This window comes from Anomaloglossus baeobatrachus, chromosome 11 (genome assembly GCF_048569485.1).
Source record: "Anomaloglossus baeobatrachus isolate aAnoBae1 chromosome 11, aAnoBae1.hap1, whole genome shotgun sequence".
Classification (NCBI taxonomy): domain Eukaryota; kingdom Metazoa; phylum Chordata; class Amphibia; order Anura; family Aromobatidae; genus Anomaloglossus; species Anomaloglossus baeobatrachus.
This window is the reverse complement of record NC_134363.1, coordinates 102,290,898-102,306,859: the sequence shown is the minus strand read 5'-3', so window position 1 is coordinate 102,306,859 and position 15,962 is coordinate 102,290,898. Positions and strand designations below refer to the sequence as shown.

Here is a 15,962-nt window from a genome sequence, read left to right as displayed (position 1 = left end):
CCTGGCCCTGCAATTTCAGCTCTTTTGACCCCCAGTTCCTTACACCTCTCCAGCTTCCTATTTTCTAGGGGCCTTGTTATCACCAGGATGAATGTTGAGGTGACCATCTTCGGCTGTGCCATTGGCAGACTGTAGACCAGTACGATTGCATTTGCACGCTTGTAGATTCATTACAGAAGTCTGACTTGTGCGAGATACTGGGGGCCGAGCCTCGTTCTCTCTAATTATCTGCAGCATAAGCTGGGAGCAGACGCCTGTAATTGTAGGAGTTGTTCCACTGCTTGGTGTTTCGGAGACTTATGAGGGATAGGTGTGGTCGCTTTGGCTTCTACTGCAGGAAATTCATTTTGTTTCGCTTCCTTTCCTATTTTATTCTCGAGTAATTTCCTCAGCAGTGATGTATTTCTTGTCTGCACATACATGGATATTTCTTCTGCTTGCTCCTTTGTTGAACCCAGATGATTCATTCTCTTTTGATAAGTAAGAATTCCCTAATAAACATCCCTTTCTTCACAAAATCTGAACGTAGGACACATGGTGAATGGACACTTCCTACTGCTGTCATGCAGCCCTTCAGCAGGTTATAGACTGCTCTTTGTAGCCCACTCCTACAGGCTCCAGTGACAAGCAAGTTATACAGCTTGCTGACAGTTTCCCTCCTAGTTGGCAGCTTCTAAATCACATAATGTAAAAAGTCATAAATTCAGGTGTTATCAAATTCCAGAATCACAGTACAGTCCTGGCCAAAAGTTAACACTGACACAAATTTTGTTTTTCACTAAGTTTTCTGCTTCAGTCTTTTTAGATCTTTCAATGAGCTGGTTCTGTAGTTACTGCAGTACAATTAGCATTTCATAAGTGTTTACACTTTTATTGACCAACATATCACATTTAGACTGGAGTCACACTTGTGATCCTTGTGCGAATCACACACATCTTCTGGACCAGCCGGTGGCTCTCCTGACGGGAGCGGATCAACTGTATAGAAGCTGGCAGCCGGTCCATGTAATCCTCACGTGAGTCACACACATCACCTGGACCAGCCGGTGGCTCTCCTGACGGGAGCAGGTCAGCTGTATAGAAGCTGGCAGCCGGTCCATGCGATCCTCACGTGAGTCACATACATCACCTGGACCAACCGGTGGCTCTCCTGATGGGAGCGGGTCAGCTGTATAGAAGCTGGCAGCCGGTCCATGCGATCCTCACGTTAGTCACACACATCATCTGGACCAGCCGGTGGCTCTCCTGACGGGAGCGGGTCAGCTGTATAGAAGCTGGCAGCCGGTCCATGCGATCCTCACGTGAGTCACACATATCACCTGGACCAGCCGGTGGCTCTCCTGATGGGAGCGGGTCTGCTGTATAGAAGCTGGCAGCCGGTCCATGCGATCCTCACGTTAGTCACACACATCACCTGGACCAGCCGGTGGCTCTCCTGACGGGAGCGGGTCAGCTGTATAGAAGCTGGCAGCCGGTCCATGCGATCCTCACGTGAGTCACACATATCACCTGGACAAGCCGGCAGCTCTCCTGATGGGAGCGGGTCAGCTGTATAGAAGCTGGCAGCCGGTCCATGCAATCCTCTCGCGAATCACATGCAAGTGACATGCGAGTCATTAGCACGTGTTCTCCTGATCTGAAGTGAGCAGGTCCATTTTTTCGCAGGAATCTAGATTTTTTGCCACTGTATTAACTGAAGCAGCAAACTTTTTTGAAAACCAACATTTGTGTTCAACTGTGGATAAGAGTGGGAGACTAAGGCGCTACGTGTTTCACATTAATGATGAATTTTCATGCAAATTGTGACTTTTCACAAGTTTTTGCACAAATTTGCGACTTTTTATATATGCTCATGAGTTCACTTCCTAACGTTAGAAAAGAGTTCTAGACAAATGTGTCAAATATCACACATATAACGTATAGTGCAAATTGAGACTTTTCATGCGTGCTAAAAGGGTTGCACTACAAATCTCTATGTCCCGTGCTTTTGTAAGATGGCTATGACCTGTCTAGCATATGCGGCTTTAGGCTGGATTCACACGATGGTATGGCATCCAATACAAGTGCATCGGAGGCGATCTGCTAATGACCCTTGACTCCCACTGTGCTGCCAGCATGAGTCGAGTGTCGTGCAACTACGATCGGATCACAGCTGCAGAGGAGAGGGAGGAACTATAATCTCCCCATTTCCTCCATTGTCAACTGATGTGATTCGCACTGCACATTCGGATGACATCCGAATGCAGTCCGATATTTTGCTCGCACCCATAGACTTGTATGGGTGTGAGTGACACAACTGTCGCTGAGAATCGCAGCATGCTGCAACTTTTCTTTCATCTAGAATCAGGATGAGAAAAAAAAGCTGACTATCTGCTCTCGCTCATTGAATACCATTAGTCGAAGTGCAATGTGAGATTTTCTCGCATTGCACTCATCTGATTCATACTCTCGTATGAGCGTACCCTTATTGCAACTTTTATGTAGCAATTCAATCATAAATATGTTATACTTCACTCTAAAAGTTAAAAAGTTAGCCGCTCACCCTTTTTTTCATAGTTTTAAAATTGACATTAAATAGTAAACAATTATGTTATAATGGTGAAAAATATTGGTAAATTTGGTTCAAGCATTTTGCACAATTTTCGCAGAAAATTTGGTGGAAACACAAGATTAAATGTGCTGCAGAATGTATAGGATTTTACAGATCTGGAAAATCTGCTGCATTCGCATCTTGCAGAGAAAACGTGCACCTTAAACTGACCTTAAATCTCGGCACATTCCAGCATTTAATTTACCAACCAATGATCAGTCCAGGTTGAATGTAAATAGCTGTATGTAATCTGCTTGTGGTATTGATGACAATATTTCTCCTTTATATCCAGACATATTCAGGTCTCTTCTGCGTTGTGATTAATCCATACAAGAACCTGCCCATATATACTGAGCAAATAGTGGAAATGTATCGCGGGAAGAAGCGACATGAAATGCCTCCACATATATATGCAATATCAGAAACCGCGTACCGGAGCATGCTTCAAGGTGAGACAGAAACACTTCTTCTACTTCTAAAGGAGCAATCAAACATTGTAAAAGTGCATCTTACAACTAAGAGCTGAGGATGATTCTGGTGGTTCTCGGAGCTGAGTACATGTGGGATGAAGCTGTGTTCATGGGGGCAGCATTTGTCCGGACTTCCTGTCTATAATCCTACTGAAGAACAACAAAGGCATTATTTTCACAATTTTGACAGATTTAAAAAGGATCAGCTCCTAAAATGTCCTTTCTAAATATCTATTTTTACACCCTAGCTACTTTTGTAATTAGCTTAATTATACAATACCCTATACTTCTCCCTATCTGCTAATCCCGAATTGTGTTGTTTTTTTACTTCCTCTGTCGTCACTTGAGGCTGGGCCTGCACTTCCCTGCAGCGTCTATCCATCCTTTATAAAACAGGATGTCACCCAGAGGCAGCACTGCAGTTTCTTGCCCTCTAAAGATGTCCTGGATTCATGGTGATAGAGGCTTTGGGAGATGTGAGAGCAGTGCCCACACTCTACTTCTATCACCCGGCAGCGCAGCTTCTAACAGTGAAACAAAATGTCATCAAGGGCGGGGATAGATTCAGAGAGTAACACCAGTGCCACCCCACAATTTTTAGCACCACCCTTTGATGACAATTTGCTTGAGGGCGGTACTGGTGTCAGTCTCTGCTTGCTTATTGTCTCACTGTTGGAAGCTGTGGTAGCAGAGAAAGAAGTACAATTGCCAGCGCTGCACTCACATCTTCCACATTGATCACCTTGGATTTAGGGTATGTTCAGAAAGCAGTAATGCAGGAAACTGTTGTAAGTGACCACAGTGCCATCCCCTGATGACGTCAAGTTCCAGGAGGGCTGAAAGACACTGAGGGGAGTGAGTGCAGCCCCAGCTTCCTGTGACATCAAGTTTGAGACTCCTGAAACATCACAGATAGTGCAGTAAAAAGACACTTGGGGATTAGCAGGATAAGGAGAAGTGTAGGGCATTGTGTACTAAAGCAAAGACAAAAGTGGTTAGGGTGTAAGGGGTGCTTCACACACAGCGAGATCGCTGCCGAGATCGCTGCTGAGTCACGCTTTTTGTGACGCAGCAGTGACCTCATTAGCGATCTCGCTGTGTGTGACACTGAGCAGCGATCTGGCCCCTGCTGCGAGATCGCTGCTCGTTACACACAGCCCTGGTTCGTTTTCTTCAAAGGCGCTCTCCCACTGTGACACACAGATCGCTGTGTGTGACAGCGAGAGAGCGACGAATGAAGCGAGCAGGGAGCAGGAGCCGGCGTCTGGCAGCTGCGGTAACCTGTAACCAAGATAAACATCGGGTAACCAAGGTGGTTACCCGATATTTACCTTAGTTACCAGCCTCCGCAGCTCTCACGCTGCCTGTGCTGCCGGCTACGGCTCTCTGCACATGTAGCTGCATTACACATCGGGTTAATTAACCCGATGTGTACTGTAGCTAGGAGAGCAAAGCTAAGCGGTGTGCGCTGGTAACTAATGTAAACATCGGGTAACCATACCCGATGTTTACCTTAGTTACCAGTGTCCGCAGCTTCCAGACGCCGGCTCCGTGCAAGCGCAGGGTCGCTTGCACGTCGCTGCTGGCTGGGGGCTGGTCACTGGTCGCTGGTGAGATCTGCCTGTTTGACAGCTCACCAGCGACCATGTAGCGATGCAGCAGTGATCCTGACCAGGTCAGATCGCTGGTCGGATCGCTGCTGCATCGCTAAAGTGTGAAGGCACCCTAATGGTAGATATTTAGAAAGGACATTTTAGATGTTGGACCAATCCTTGAAGAGAAATAGAGGTAATTATATAAGGAATCTAACACAAGCCATTACAAGAACACACTATGATCCTCTGCACCACTGGCTCTGAAGTAGTAGTTGCTTCTCATGCTCATTCATTTGCAGACTTGCCTGATGAAGGGGCTTCTATATTATCGGTATATGACTTTTCTGGTTAGCTAATAAGATATCACTTTTTTAATACATTTGTCTTTTTTGCAACAAAAATCGTTAACATCAAATTAAGTTTACTTACGCTTTTAAAGGGTAGTAGAGCATTTCCTTCTTGAAAGCAATGAGTTTAAATCTAGGGTCACACGTAGCGACGCAGCAGCGATCACGACTGACGACCTGACCTTATCAGGATCGCTGCTGCGTCGTTACATGGTCGCTGGTGAGCTGTCAAATAGGCTGATCTCACCAGGGACCAGTGACCAGCCCCCAGCCAGCAGTGACGCGTGGAAGCGATGCTGCTCTTGGTAACTAAGGTAAATATCGGGTAACCAAGCAAAGTGCTTCGCTGGTTACCCGATATTTACCTTGGTTACCAGCGCTTAGCGCTGGCTCCCTGCACTCCTAGCCAGAGTACACATCGGGTTAATAAGCAAACCTTTGCTTATTTACCTGATGTGTACTCTGGCTACGTGTGCAGGGAGCCGGCACTGGCAGCCTGAGAGCGGCGGACACTAGTAACTAAGGTAAATATCGGGTAACCAGCGAAGCACTTCGCTTGGTTACCCGATGTTTACCTTGGTTACAGCTTACCGCAGGCTGCCCAGACGCCGGCTCCCTGCTCCCTGCTCGCTTCAGTTCGTCGCTCTCTCGCTGTCACACACAGCGATGTGTGCTTCACAGCGGGAGAGCAACGTCCAAAAAATGAACTAGGACATTCAGCAACGACCAGCGACCTCACAGCAGGGGCCAGGTCGTTGCTGGATGTCACACACAGCGACAGCGACGGGACGTCGCTGCTATGTCACAGAAAATCGTGACTTAGTAGCGACGTCGTTGTCGCCATCGCTGTGTGTGACACCACCTTTAGACCAAGCAAATGATGCCACCTGGGAATTTAAATATGCAAATGTCCTCTTCAGAGAGGATGATGGTACTGACTCTACTGCCACCTATTGGGGGAAGCAAATGGCTCAGGATAGCTAGCAAGGCCTTTTAACTTACTAACAACATATCACATACTTTTGCATCATAGGCCACTAAACAAAGTATGAAGCTGATTAGCTGATCCTGCTTCATCTTCCTGGACTTACAGAGACATATAGTGGAATTTACATTACGCCTTTGCATGCAGTCGCAGATGGGTTACAATGATAGCCAGGGCACCCTGAAGGCCACCGTCTCTGACATCTTGGTCCTTAGTGAAGTTCAACTACAAGTAAAATGTAAAAAAAACTATACAACATTTTGTCGTCCTCCTTTATTATTTTAAAAAATAAAGGATTTTTAAAACATTCAAAAACTAAAAATATTTGGTATCAATGTGTCCAAAAAAGTCTGATGTATCAAAATATAAAATTACTTAAACATAAAATTAACCCCCCCAAAACAAAAATGATTGAAATGCCAAAATTGCATTTTTTCCTGACTACAGTTTCCTACAAAAATGCAATAAGAAGAAATCAAAACATCAACTTTATTCTTTTAGTACCAATAAAATAAACAATAACTGACAAGTTTGGTATCCCCATAATCACACTGTCCAGAGGAATTATGTTGCCAGCTCATTTTTTATTACAGAATGAATTTGCCCCCCCCAAAAAGAAAAAAAAATAATCCACCAAAAACGATGGAGTAACTCCATTGATTTCACAATTGGACTTGGAATTTTGTTCCCTATATTTCAGTATACAATGTAGTAAAATGAATGGTCTCATACAAAACTACAACTACACTCATCGCCGTCATATGTCTATTTTGAAGGAAATCTAAAATGTTATAGCTCTTGGAACAAAGGGAGAAAAAAAGAAAGCTCAAAAAGAAATATTCCCTCGTGATTGAAGGATTGATATTGACTTTCAAGATTGCTACCTTCGGTGGGAGGCACTAGAGGTCCGACTATTTGCATGTACCTTACTGACTAAGTATAGGACCACAATATTTTGGCTGTACAGCTTGGAACAATCAGTGCAATATCATGTCATGGGGAGCACCTTAGCCACGGAAACCTTTATGTAGGTCAGATCATATCCGTGGATCATTATGTCCACATTCACGTGTGAAGACCTATTAAAGGACATTAATCCTGCGCCTTCTACTGCAGCTTCACACCCACAGAACAAACACAGCCTGTAAATATTACTCTGCTTCCAGATTGCTTCACCTGAGAACTAATCAACGTGTGGCAAATGAAAAATATTGGCATTTGTAATAATCTATTTATTTATTTACCTGTGTCTCCTATTCCTTCACTTTAGATCGGGAGGATCAGTCAATTCTTTGCACGTGAGTGACAATCTCTACCACATGTTGCATGATGAGATGAGCCTGTGACTTGTGTTAATCATCTCCTTGTTGTCTATAATGGGCCGATGGTACCTGTGTGTCTTTTTTACATTCTGTATGATGTTTTGACCTTGGCTCCAATTCAGGTTTTTTTTGTTTTTGTTTTTTTGTTTTTTTAAATCATTATTTAAGTTTTGCATCTTTATATCCAAGGTTATATCTGATTTTTTAATTATTTTTTCCCCCCAGTTTTTATGCTGAAGTGAACTGCAGCCAGTATTATAGCCTAGGACTGCATTTAGATGTTTGCTTATTGTGATTGGAAAAGATTGTCCTTGAGGAGTTGAGCAGTTTGCCCAATTAAAAAAGCAGCTTTCTTAATACAAGCTCACGATCAGTGTAGGGCAAGTAGTTACCAATGGTTTGGTTACTTCCATATGTAAAGTGGTGTTCAGAGGAGTATACACACTGTAAAAGAGGTATATTTCAAAATAAGTTAAAAAAGGAGAAATCCTACTCCCCTGCTGCGCTCTCGCCAGTACTGTACCGATGCTATATGAGATATAAGCACCAAGACACCCTATACCTTATACCACAACAATGTTAAATAAACTTTGTAAATACATAGGGATGTAACTAGACAATAATGACGAGACCATCCGAACAAAACCCAATCAGGATATTCACAAGACAATACTAAGGACCAGGGGGCACTCACTGCGAGTGGAAGAAAAGAGATTCCGACAGCTAAATAGGAAAAGGTTCTTTACAGTTAGAGCAGTCAGACTGTGGAATGCCCTACCACCAGAGGTACTAATGGCAGATACTATAACAGCTTTTAAAAAAGGGCTGGATGGTTTCCTCAGTGCACACAACATTGTGGGTTATAAATGACTTAATGACAAAATGTATAATTGGTGGAGGAAGGGTGAAATAGATGGACCTAGGTCTTTTTTCAACCTATGTAACTATGTAACAAAAACAACCGAAAAAAGGTCAAATACAATCATTTTTTTTAAATAATTAATAAAAATTAATAAAAACCAGTGTAGGGAAAAATAATCACACAGACTTGTAGTAAAAATAAGGACGGTGTGTGATGTATACAGAAAAATATATATGTATAGCTAAAATGTACTGCCTACATAATATAGAAATTAATAATATCATGTCCAGTACAAAGATCATATATATACCTCGTTTATATTCGCTAGTCAGGTGGTGTATATAATATAATATAGTATTGTGGCAATACAGATTAGAATAAGTGATAATACATATAAAGTGCAAATATATAATGTAATAAGATTATTAAGGTTTAATCTGAAGTACAAAAATATGAATGAGAATAAAACTTTTATACATATATATATATATATATATATATATATATATATATATATATATACCGTATTTTTCGGACCATAAGATGCACTTTTTTCCCCCAAAATGTTGGGGGAAAGTGGGGGGTGCGTCTTATGGTCTGAATATAAGGCCGGGAATAAGGGTGCTGTGGTGGCGCGGGTCATCGGGGGCACAAGCAGGCTGCAGCAGCGCCTGCCGTGACCACGTGGACCCGCTCATTGAATATGCACGCCCATCCTCCCGCCCATCTCTCAGCACTGAAGCAGAAGTAGACAGGTGGGCAGGATGATGGGCGGGAGGATGGGCGAGGGATAAACAGCCGGCCCGCATGATCACCCCTGGCAACTACAGCCTGCAGTGATCATGTGCGGCTGTATTCACTGCCCCCCGCACATCATCATCAGCGCAGTGTGCAGTGAATCGGTATATTCACCTGTCACCGTTCCCCTGCAGCACCGCGATCTCCTCCTGGCTGCTGGTGGCCGCTGAGTGGAGCCGTCCCCGTTCTCCTGCAGCATTGCGATGTCCTCCTGTGCCAGCGGCGGCCACTGAGACTAGCGGCGCACACAGCGATGACGTCATCGCTGTGCGCACATGTCCATACGCAGCCGCCGCTGGCACAGGAGGACATCGCAATGCTGCAGGGGAACGGGTACGGCTCCACTCAGCGGCGCTGCCGCTGACACAGACGGGTGGAGGAGCGATGCTGCAGGGAATGAGGTAAGGTGAGTATGAACGTTTATTTTTTATGTGCCACAGGATGCGGGCCATATACCAGGATGGGGGTATATTATGAGCAGGATGGGGATATATTATGAGCAGGATGGGGGTATATTATGAGCAGGATGGGGGTATATTATGAGCAGGATGGGGGTATATGAGCAAGATGGGGGTATATGAGCAGGATGGGGGTATGTGAGCAGAATGTGGGTATATGGGCAGGGTGGGGGTATATTATGAGCAGGCTGGGGGGTATATGAGCAAGATGGGGGTATATGAGCAGGATGGGGGTATATCAGCATAATGTGGGTATATGAGCAGGGTGGAGGTATGTAGCAGGATGGGGGTATATAGCAGGATGGGGCCATATGCCAGGATGGGTTACCGTATATAGCAGGATAGGGCCATATGCCAGGATGGGGTATATAGCAGGATGAGGGACATATACTGTATATACAAGGCAGGAGGATCATTACCAGGCTGGGGTACCTTAGTAGAGAATTTGGGGACATTACCCCCATAACAGTGTCAGCAGCAGATCTTCGCCCCATAACAGTGTGTCCTGACTCCCATTTTTTGCTTAAAATTTTATTTTCCTATTTTCCTGCTCTAAAACCAGGGTGCGTCTTATGATCCGGTGCGTCTTATAGTCCGAAAAATACGGTGTATATATATCCATATCTATACATACATTATATTTCCATAACAATTGTATTCATACCTATATTGCACTGTCAAGTATAAAGCCACTACAACCCCAAACATAGATCGCATATAACAATCAGAGGGTACAACTCCACAAAAAAGAGGAACATATGTGTTATAACCAAGCATTCACCTATATGTAACCAATAAACCAATAAATAATCAATTAATAGATACTACTGTAAAAGCACACAAGATCAATAAATAATATTCATATAGTTGTGGTCATATAATAGAATTAAGATCAATACATATAAGGTGCGGAATGCAGACGAAAATTATTATATTATACTTATGTATCAATACAAATACTATATATATATATATATATATATATATATATATATATATATATATATATATATTATATGTGTATATATATATATATATATATATATATATATATTTAATAATTAGAATATATACAAACTATAATAAATAATAATCTTACTAATAAATTAATAAAATGGTAACGTGCAAGTCACAATAATATTGTAAGATCAATTCATACATAATTGTATATGCAAGTCTGCATTCGCTGCTGTAATATGACAGACAGTTGCAGTATGCTGTCATCAGACCAGCAACCAGTCAAACAGATAGGCTCCATTGTGCTGCAGTATAGTTTTTTTACTACATGTTTGTATGATTATTTTTCCCCTACCCTGGTTTTTATTCATTTTTATTAATTATTTCAATAACATTGTATTTGACCTTTTGTCGGATGGTTTTGTGAATATCCTGTACCAATGCTGCCTGGACTTCTGTCAGTCTCTATCTCCTGCTTCAACAATAAAAATCCCCCCCAGCCAGTGATCGGCTGAGCAGTCATTTCCTCTGTGTCAAGAGGGAGCAGATAGTAGAGACCAGTGAGGAACCCAGGAAACATTAGATAGGAGCAGCGTGTGGATTGGTAGGGTATTACTTATTTTGTATGCCTTTCTGAGTCTTGGACAGCCCCTTTGAGGGAACCTGATGTATAGTCTAAACCAATGCACTTTATATTTCACCTGTTTCACTAATATTTTATATTTCCAGTGGCGAATCAGGGGCTGGAAAAACGGAGAACACGAAGAAAGTAATCCAGTACCTGGCTCACGTGGCCTCTTCACACAAGGGCCGTAAAGAGCACACCGCGCCGGTAAGAGCTCTTTGCATACAGTGTTGATAGCAGACGCTCTCCACCACAAACACTGACACTAATAACTTATTATATAAGCACCGCAAAGTGCCATAAGAACTGGCCATATCACTTTACATAGAGCTAAAACTGCTCTGAACCTCCCCAGCTGTGCAGTACAGTCCCCCAACATCAGTACAATCAGAGTATCCTTTACTGTAGGACCTTAAAGGGAGGTTGTAGTCGCTTCAGATTTCTGACACCGTGTGGACCACCAGGTGTAATAAATGACAGCCTGATGGGCGTACTACTCTGCTGTGATTCTCCATAGAGAAGGCAAGTGACCGGGTCTCTGACTCCCCTGTACAGAATCTCTGTGTTGGGTTTAGGGTCCTGATCCTAAGCGAGCTCTGCAAATGCCATGTAATAAATAACAAGACCTCTCACCGTATTAAAGGAATTGTCCAGACAATAAAAAAGGGCTAAGGCTGGTATGAAACCAGAAAACTCCTTTAGTCTATGATCCGCTCTATATTAAGGACTTAAAATTATACACATATATAATATACTAATATGTGTTCTTATTAGAACTGTCCCACGTCAACCCTGGTCCTGGACGCCTGCAGCTCCACTGCAAAAATTGGCTTTTATAAGTGACAGTGTCTCTTCTCTTTCACTGTGTTGGCACAATACCGATGATGTGTAAGAAGGGGGCGACTGAGTGGCCTATTTTACTAGCTAAACCAGACCCCTTTGTCTGTCACAACTTTGGCAGTACCATAGGAGGAGGCTGGCTTGGCTATTTTTTTGAGTTTGTCAGACACCTGGTGTCACACTGCTCCTGTGACATGGACTCTCGGAGGGGTAGAAGACGACGTGACGGGGCTGGCAGGAGCAGGGCTGACCGCGGGACACCGCCGAGTCTTAGTCACTTGTACTTTTTAATATTAAACACATCGAAAGTGCCTTTTATCTAACTGGACAATTCTGATAAAGTTAAAATCTCCCCCATAAATCTCTAATGATGACATGGAAAGGATATGATTAGGGAAAATAATACCGTAAAAAGGAAAAAAGACCAATACTGCGAGCACAAGCACAGTGTGAGCCCTGCCCGCACAATCCGCAGTTACACATCACAGTCATCATTTTTTGGCCTCAATGTCGATTTCCCCTATATAACACAGGCAAGGAAATGATTATTGTAACAAATATAGAAAAAAAATTCTACTACTCAGCAAAGTTGATTTTTTTTTTTTAGTGACTCAAAAATGGTGGTTTTCTGCAGGTTTTTGCTGCTTTTTGTTGTGTTTTTTTTTTATTATTGCAGTGTTATTATGGTGCGGATTACATGTGATATGTTTACAGTGCATGTTTAATAAAGTTATATTCACCAAAAACGCAGCAAAACCCATTTTGTGCATTTTCTTATTGCTTTCTCTGGATGAAAAAATGCTGTAAAAACCCTGAAAGAATTGATCTGCTGCAAATATATTCAGTAAGGAATAAAAAAAACAAGCATGTGCATGAGATTTCTGAAATCTCATAGCTTTTACTGCAGAAAAAAAAACGCAACAAAAAAACCCCCTGCAACAATTTGTGTGTGTGTGAACATAGCCGAAATCCGAGCTGCTTCTACTTCTAAAGCTTGTGGTGTCTGGTCATCAAGAGGTAGATCCCTGCATATGAAGTGGCTAGAGAGGTTCTCCATGAAAATATTGGCTTAGCTTCCTAACCAAATACAAGATGTCCTCCAGCCTCCGATCTGTGTCTTGTATATCTCAGCACAGATGCGTTTCCTCCCATCTGGCACGTTCATTGATACGCCCACACATAGACCCTGGTACATACGGCCCTCGTCCATGGATGTCAGCAGTCATCACACAGCTTTGTAGGGTTACTGTTGTCCTGGGGCACTCCTGCCAGATTAGTGGGGGGCACACACCGCTCCATCCTCCTTATAAGTGGTGCTGCTGGCGCTGGGACCCTTTACTCACCCCATAGTTTACATAGACATAAATAGGGTCCCAGAAAAAGACTTTATTGGTGTCATTCAGATGTATTATTAGGGTTAAAGATGACCAGACCCCTCTTTGTTGTACTGTAATGGTGATATATGGAGAGTGCCTGTGTACAGCATGCCCACCCAATAAATGTATGATCTTTATGTTGGTCCAGTAAAAGGTTTACCAGCCGGCATAGAATCCGGGGTCTTCTGGGACCAGACAGCAAACATGAAAACATCTAATGTGTAAAGAGTAATTCCTTTTTCATTTTCTGTGTCCGCACTTCTCACAGTTAGATCACACGTGCTGCATGACCTGTATCTTGGGATATGTGGATGTTACAGTATGTGCGTAGACATGATACAGCCCACGCTCTAGTGCAATGCTCTGCAGACTTGGGCTCCACAGTTTCGGGTTACTAACAGTCTTTGTTGATTATCTTGTGCACTTTACTAATACCAGATGGAATCTTTCAAATCTGTCAAACTCAAGGCAAGTGGACATGTGTGCACCCTGCATGATCTGTGTAATGCATGCCACTAGCACAATGGTAGCACACCACTCCTGCCCTCAATATCTTGTCACTAGTTTAGCCGTGTAGAATTATTTTACATAAACTTTCCTAGATATCAACCTAACACAGGATATTACTGAATATTAGTTATGGGTTAAGTCAAAAGTTTGGAACATGATTGGCTTTTACTTGCAGCTGTGAAGTTGTATTCAGATCGTCATCTTCTATGATGACCTCCATTGTAGTATATATGTATATGCTGACTTAAGGCCGCTTTACACGCTGCGATATCGGTACCGATATCGCTAGCGTGGGTACCCGCCCCCATCTGTTGTGCGACACGGGCAAATCGCTGCCCGTGTCGCACAACATCGCCCAGGCCCGTCACACTACTTACCTGCCCGCCGACATCGCTGTGACCGGCGAACCACCTCCTTTCTAAGGGGACAATTCGTTCAGCGTCACAGCGACGTCACAGCTGCGTCACTGAACCGCCGCCCAATAGAAACGGAGGGGCGGAGATGAGCGGGACGTAACATCCCGCCCACTTCCTTCCTTCCGCATAGCGGCCGGAAGGCAGGTAAGGAGAGGTTCTTCGTTCCTGCGGTGTCACACGGAGCGATGTGTGCTGCCGCAGGAACGAGGAACAACTTCGTTACTGCTGCAGTAACGATTTTTGAGAATGGACCCCCATGTCACCGATGAGCGATTTTGCAATGATGCAAAATTGCTCATAGGTGTCACACGCAACGGCATCGCTAATGCGGCCGGATGTGCGTCACCAATTCTGTGACCCCAACGAGTTCGCATTAGCGATGTCGTAGCGTGTAAAGCCCCCTTTACAATGGCGAGAGGATTCCAACCATCCTAGGCCATGCCTGACTCCTTACAAATTGAGTCCTCTCAGCACTAAATGGCAGATAAACCCATGAAAGCAAGAATTGGCGCAGCTAGAGAGAAATGTTTGCTCTATATAATAATAATAATAATAATATATATAATAATAATATTTATTCATTTATATAGCGCTGTTAATTTGTTAATTCCATAGCGCTTTACACACATTGGCTTCACTTTCCCCATTGGGGCTCACAATCTAAATTCCCTATCTGTATGTTTTTGGAGTGTGGGAGAAACCGGAGTACCCGGAGGAAACCCACGCAAACACAAGAACATACAAACTCCTTACAGATGGTGTCCTTGGTGGGAATTGAATCCAGGACCCCAGCGCTGCAAGACTGCAATGCTAACCACTGAGCCACCGTGCCGCCCCCATATATTCACTTTTCCAGGCAATCCTCCCCAACAACTAGGCATGTAGCACTAATTAGGCCCTAGATCATTGAAGGCAAAAATCTAAGTCCAATTCATCATTTCAGGACTTTTTAAAGTCACATTTTTATTTTTATCTTATGTCATTCGATTTATTTTTTTTGCACCAAATTCATAAAAATGACGCAAATGGTTCATGAATTTTGCAAGTATCAAAAAAAAAACAACACATTTTTTTCTGTCTTTAACCTATTTTGTAACATAACGATTTCTGACGTAAAGCAAATCAGTACCCCCTTGGTTTGATTCATACAAAATGTACAACATTTCTAAAAGTGGCAAATGATGAGTTAGACGAAAACATCTGGAAAACATCAAACCCATCACAGTGATAAGTAAAAAAATCACAGGCGAATATAAAATAGGCTTCAATAAAGATGAATTTGGTGCAAACAAACAAAAAAAGGTGCAAACATCAAAAACTAAAGGAAAAACACAAGCAAATATCCAATAATGAATCGGACCACTGGTGTGTATGAGCATCTCGAGGTGGGAAAAAGTTTTTGGTGGCTCCTCACTTTTGACTTACCCTGAGTTTTAACTGTAGTTTAGTTTTTAATTAATTTGATAATGTTCGTATTGCCTATGGGAAGCTCTTATGCTTTTCAGTGAGCAAAGCTTTATATATTTACGTATGTAGAGGTAGAGATGGATGGATAGATAGATAGATTGCACGTTGGATAGATACATAGAGGCATAGATAGATACATTGATTTTACATTGACATGTAACAAATAAATCTTGTTATTGTTGCATCCTATATTGGCTATTGATCATTTTTAATACAGTGAAATTCAATTTATGCCAGCGCATACTACCCAAAAGTATGCTAGAAATAATACATCTACCCTATGTTGCCTATAGAAATGTTTGGTGTATATTTCAGAAGATGTTTTTTTGGTGTATACATTGATT

At 42.8% G+C, this 15,962-nt stretch overlaps 1 protein-coding gene across 13 annotated transcripts in view; it reads left to right on the top strand.

The window, feature by feature from the left end:
• The window catches only part of LOC142256901 (myosin-10-like), a 304,675-nt gene that overhangs the window by 201,860 nt on the left and 86,853 nt on the right, over positions 1 to 15,962 (top strand). For 7 of the 13 annotated variants that reach the window (XM_075328880.1, XM_075328877.1, XM_075328872.1 and 4 more), the window contains exons 3-5: positions 2,883 to 3,039; positions 7,258 to 7,285; positions 11,114 to 11,216. In XM_075328880.1, coding sequence (XP_075184995.1) covers positions 2,883 to 3,039; positions 7,258 to 7,285; positions 11,114 to 11,216 — 288 coding nt within the window. Of the gene's footprint in view, positions 1 to 2,882; positions 3,040 to 7,257; positions 7,286 to 11,113; positions 11,217 to 13,663; positions 13,694 to 15,962 lie in introns of all 13 variants that reach the window. The other 6 variants (XM_075328868.1, XM_075328875.1, XM_075328869.1 and 3 more) reach the window with 1 other exon arrangement.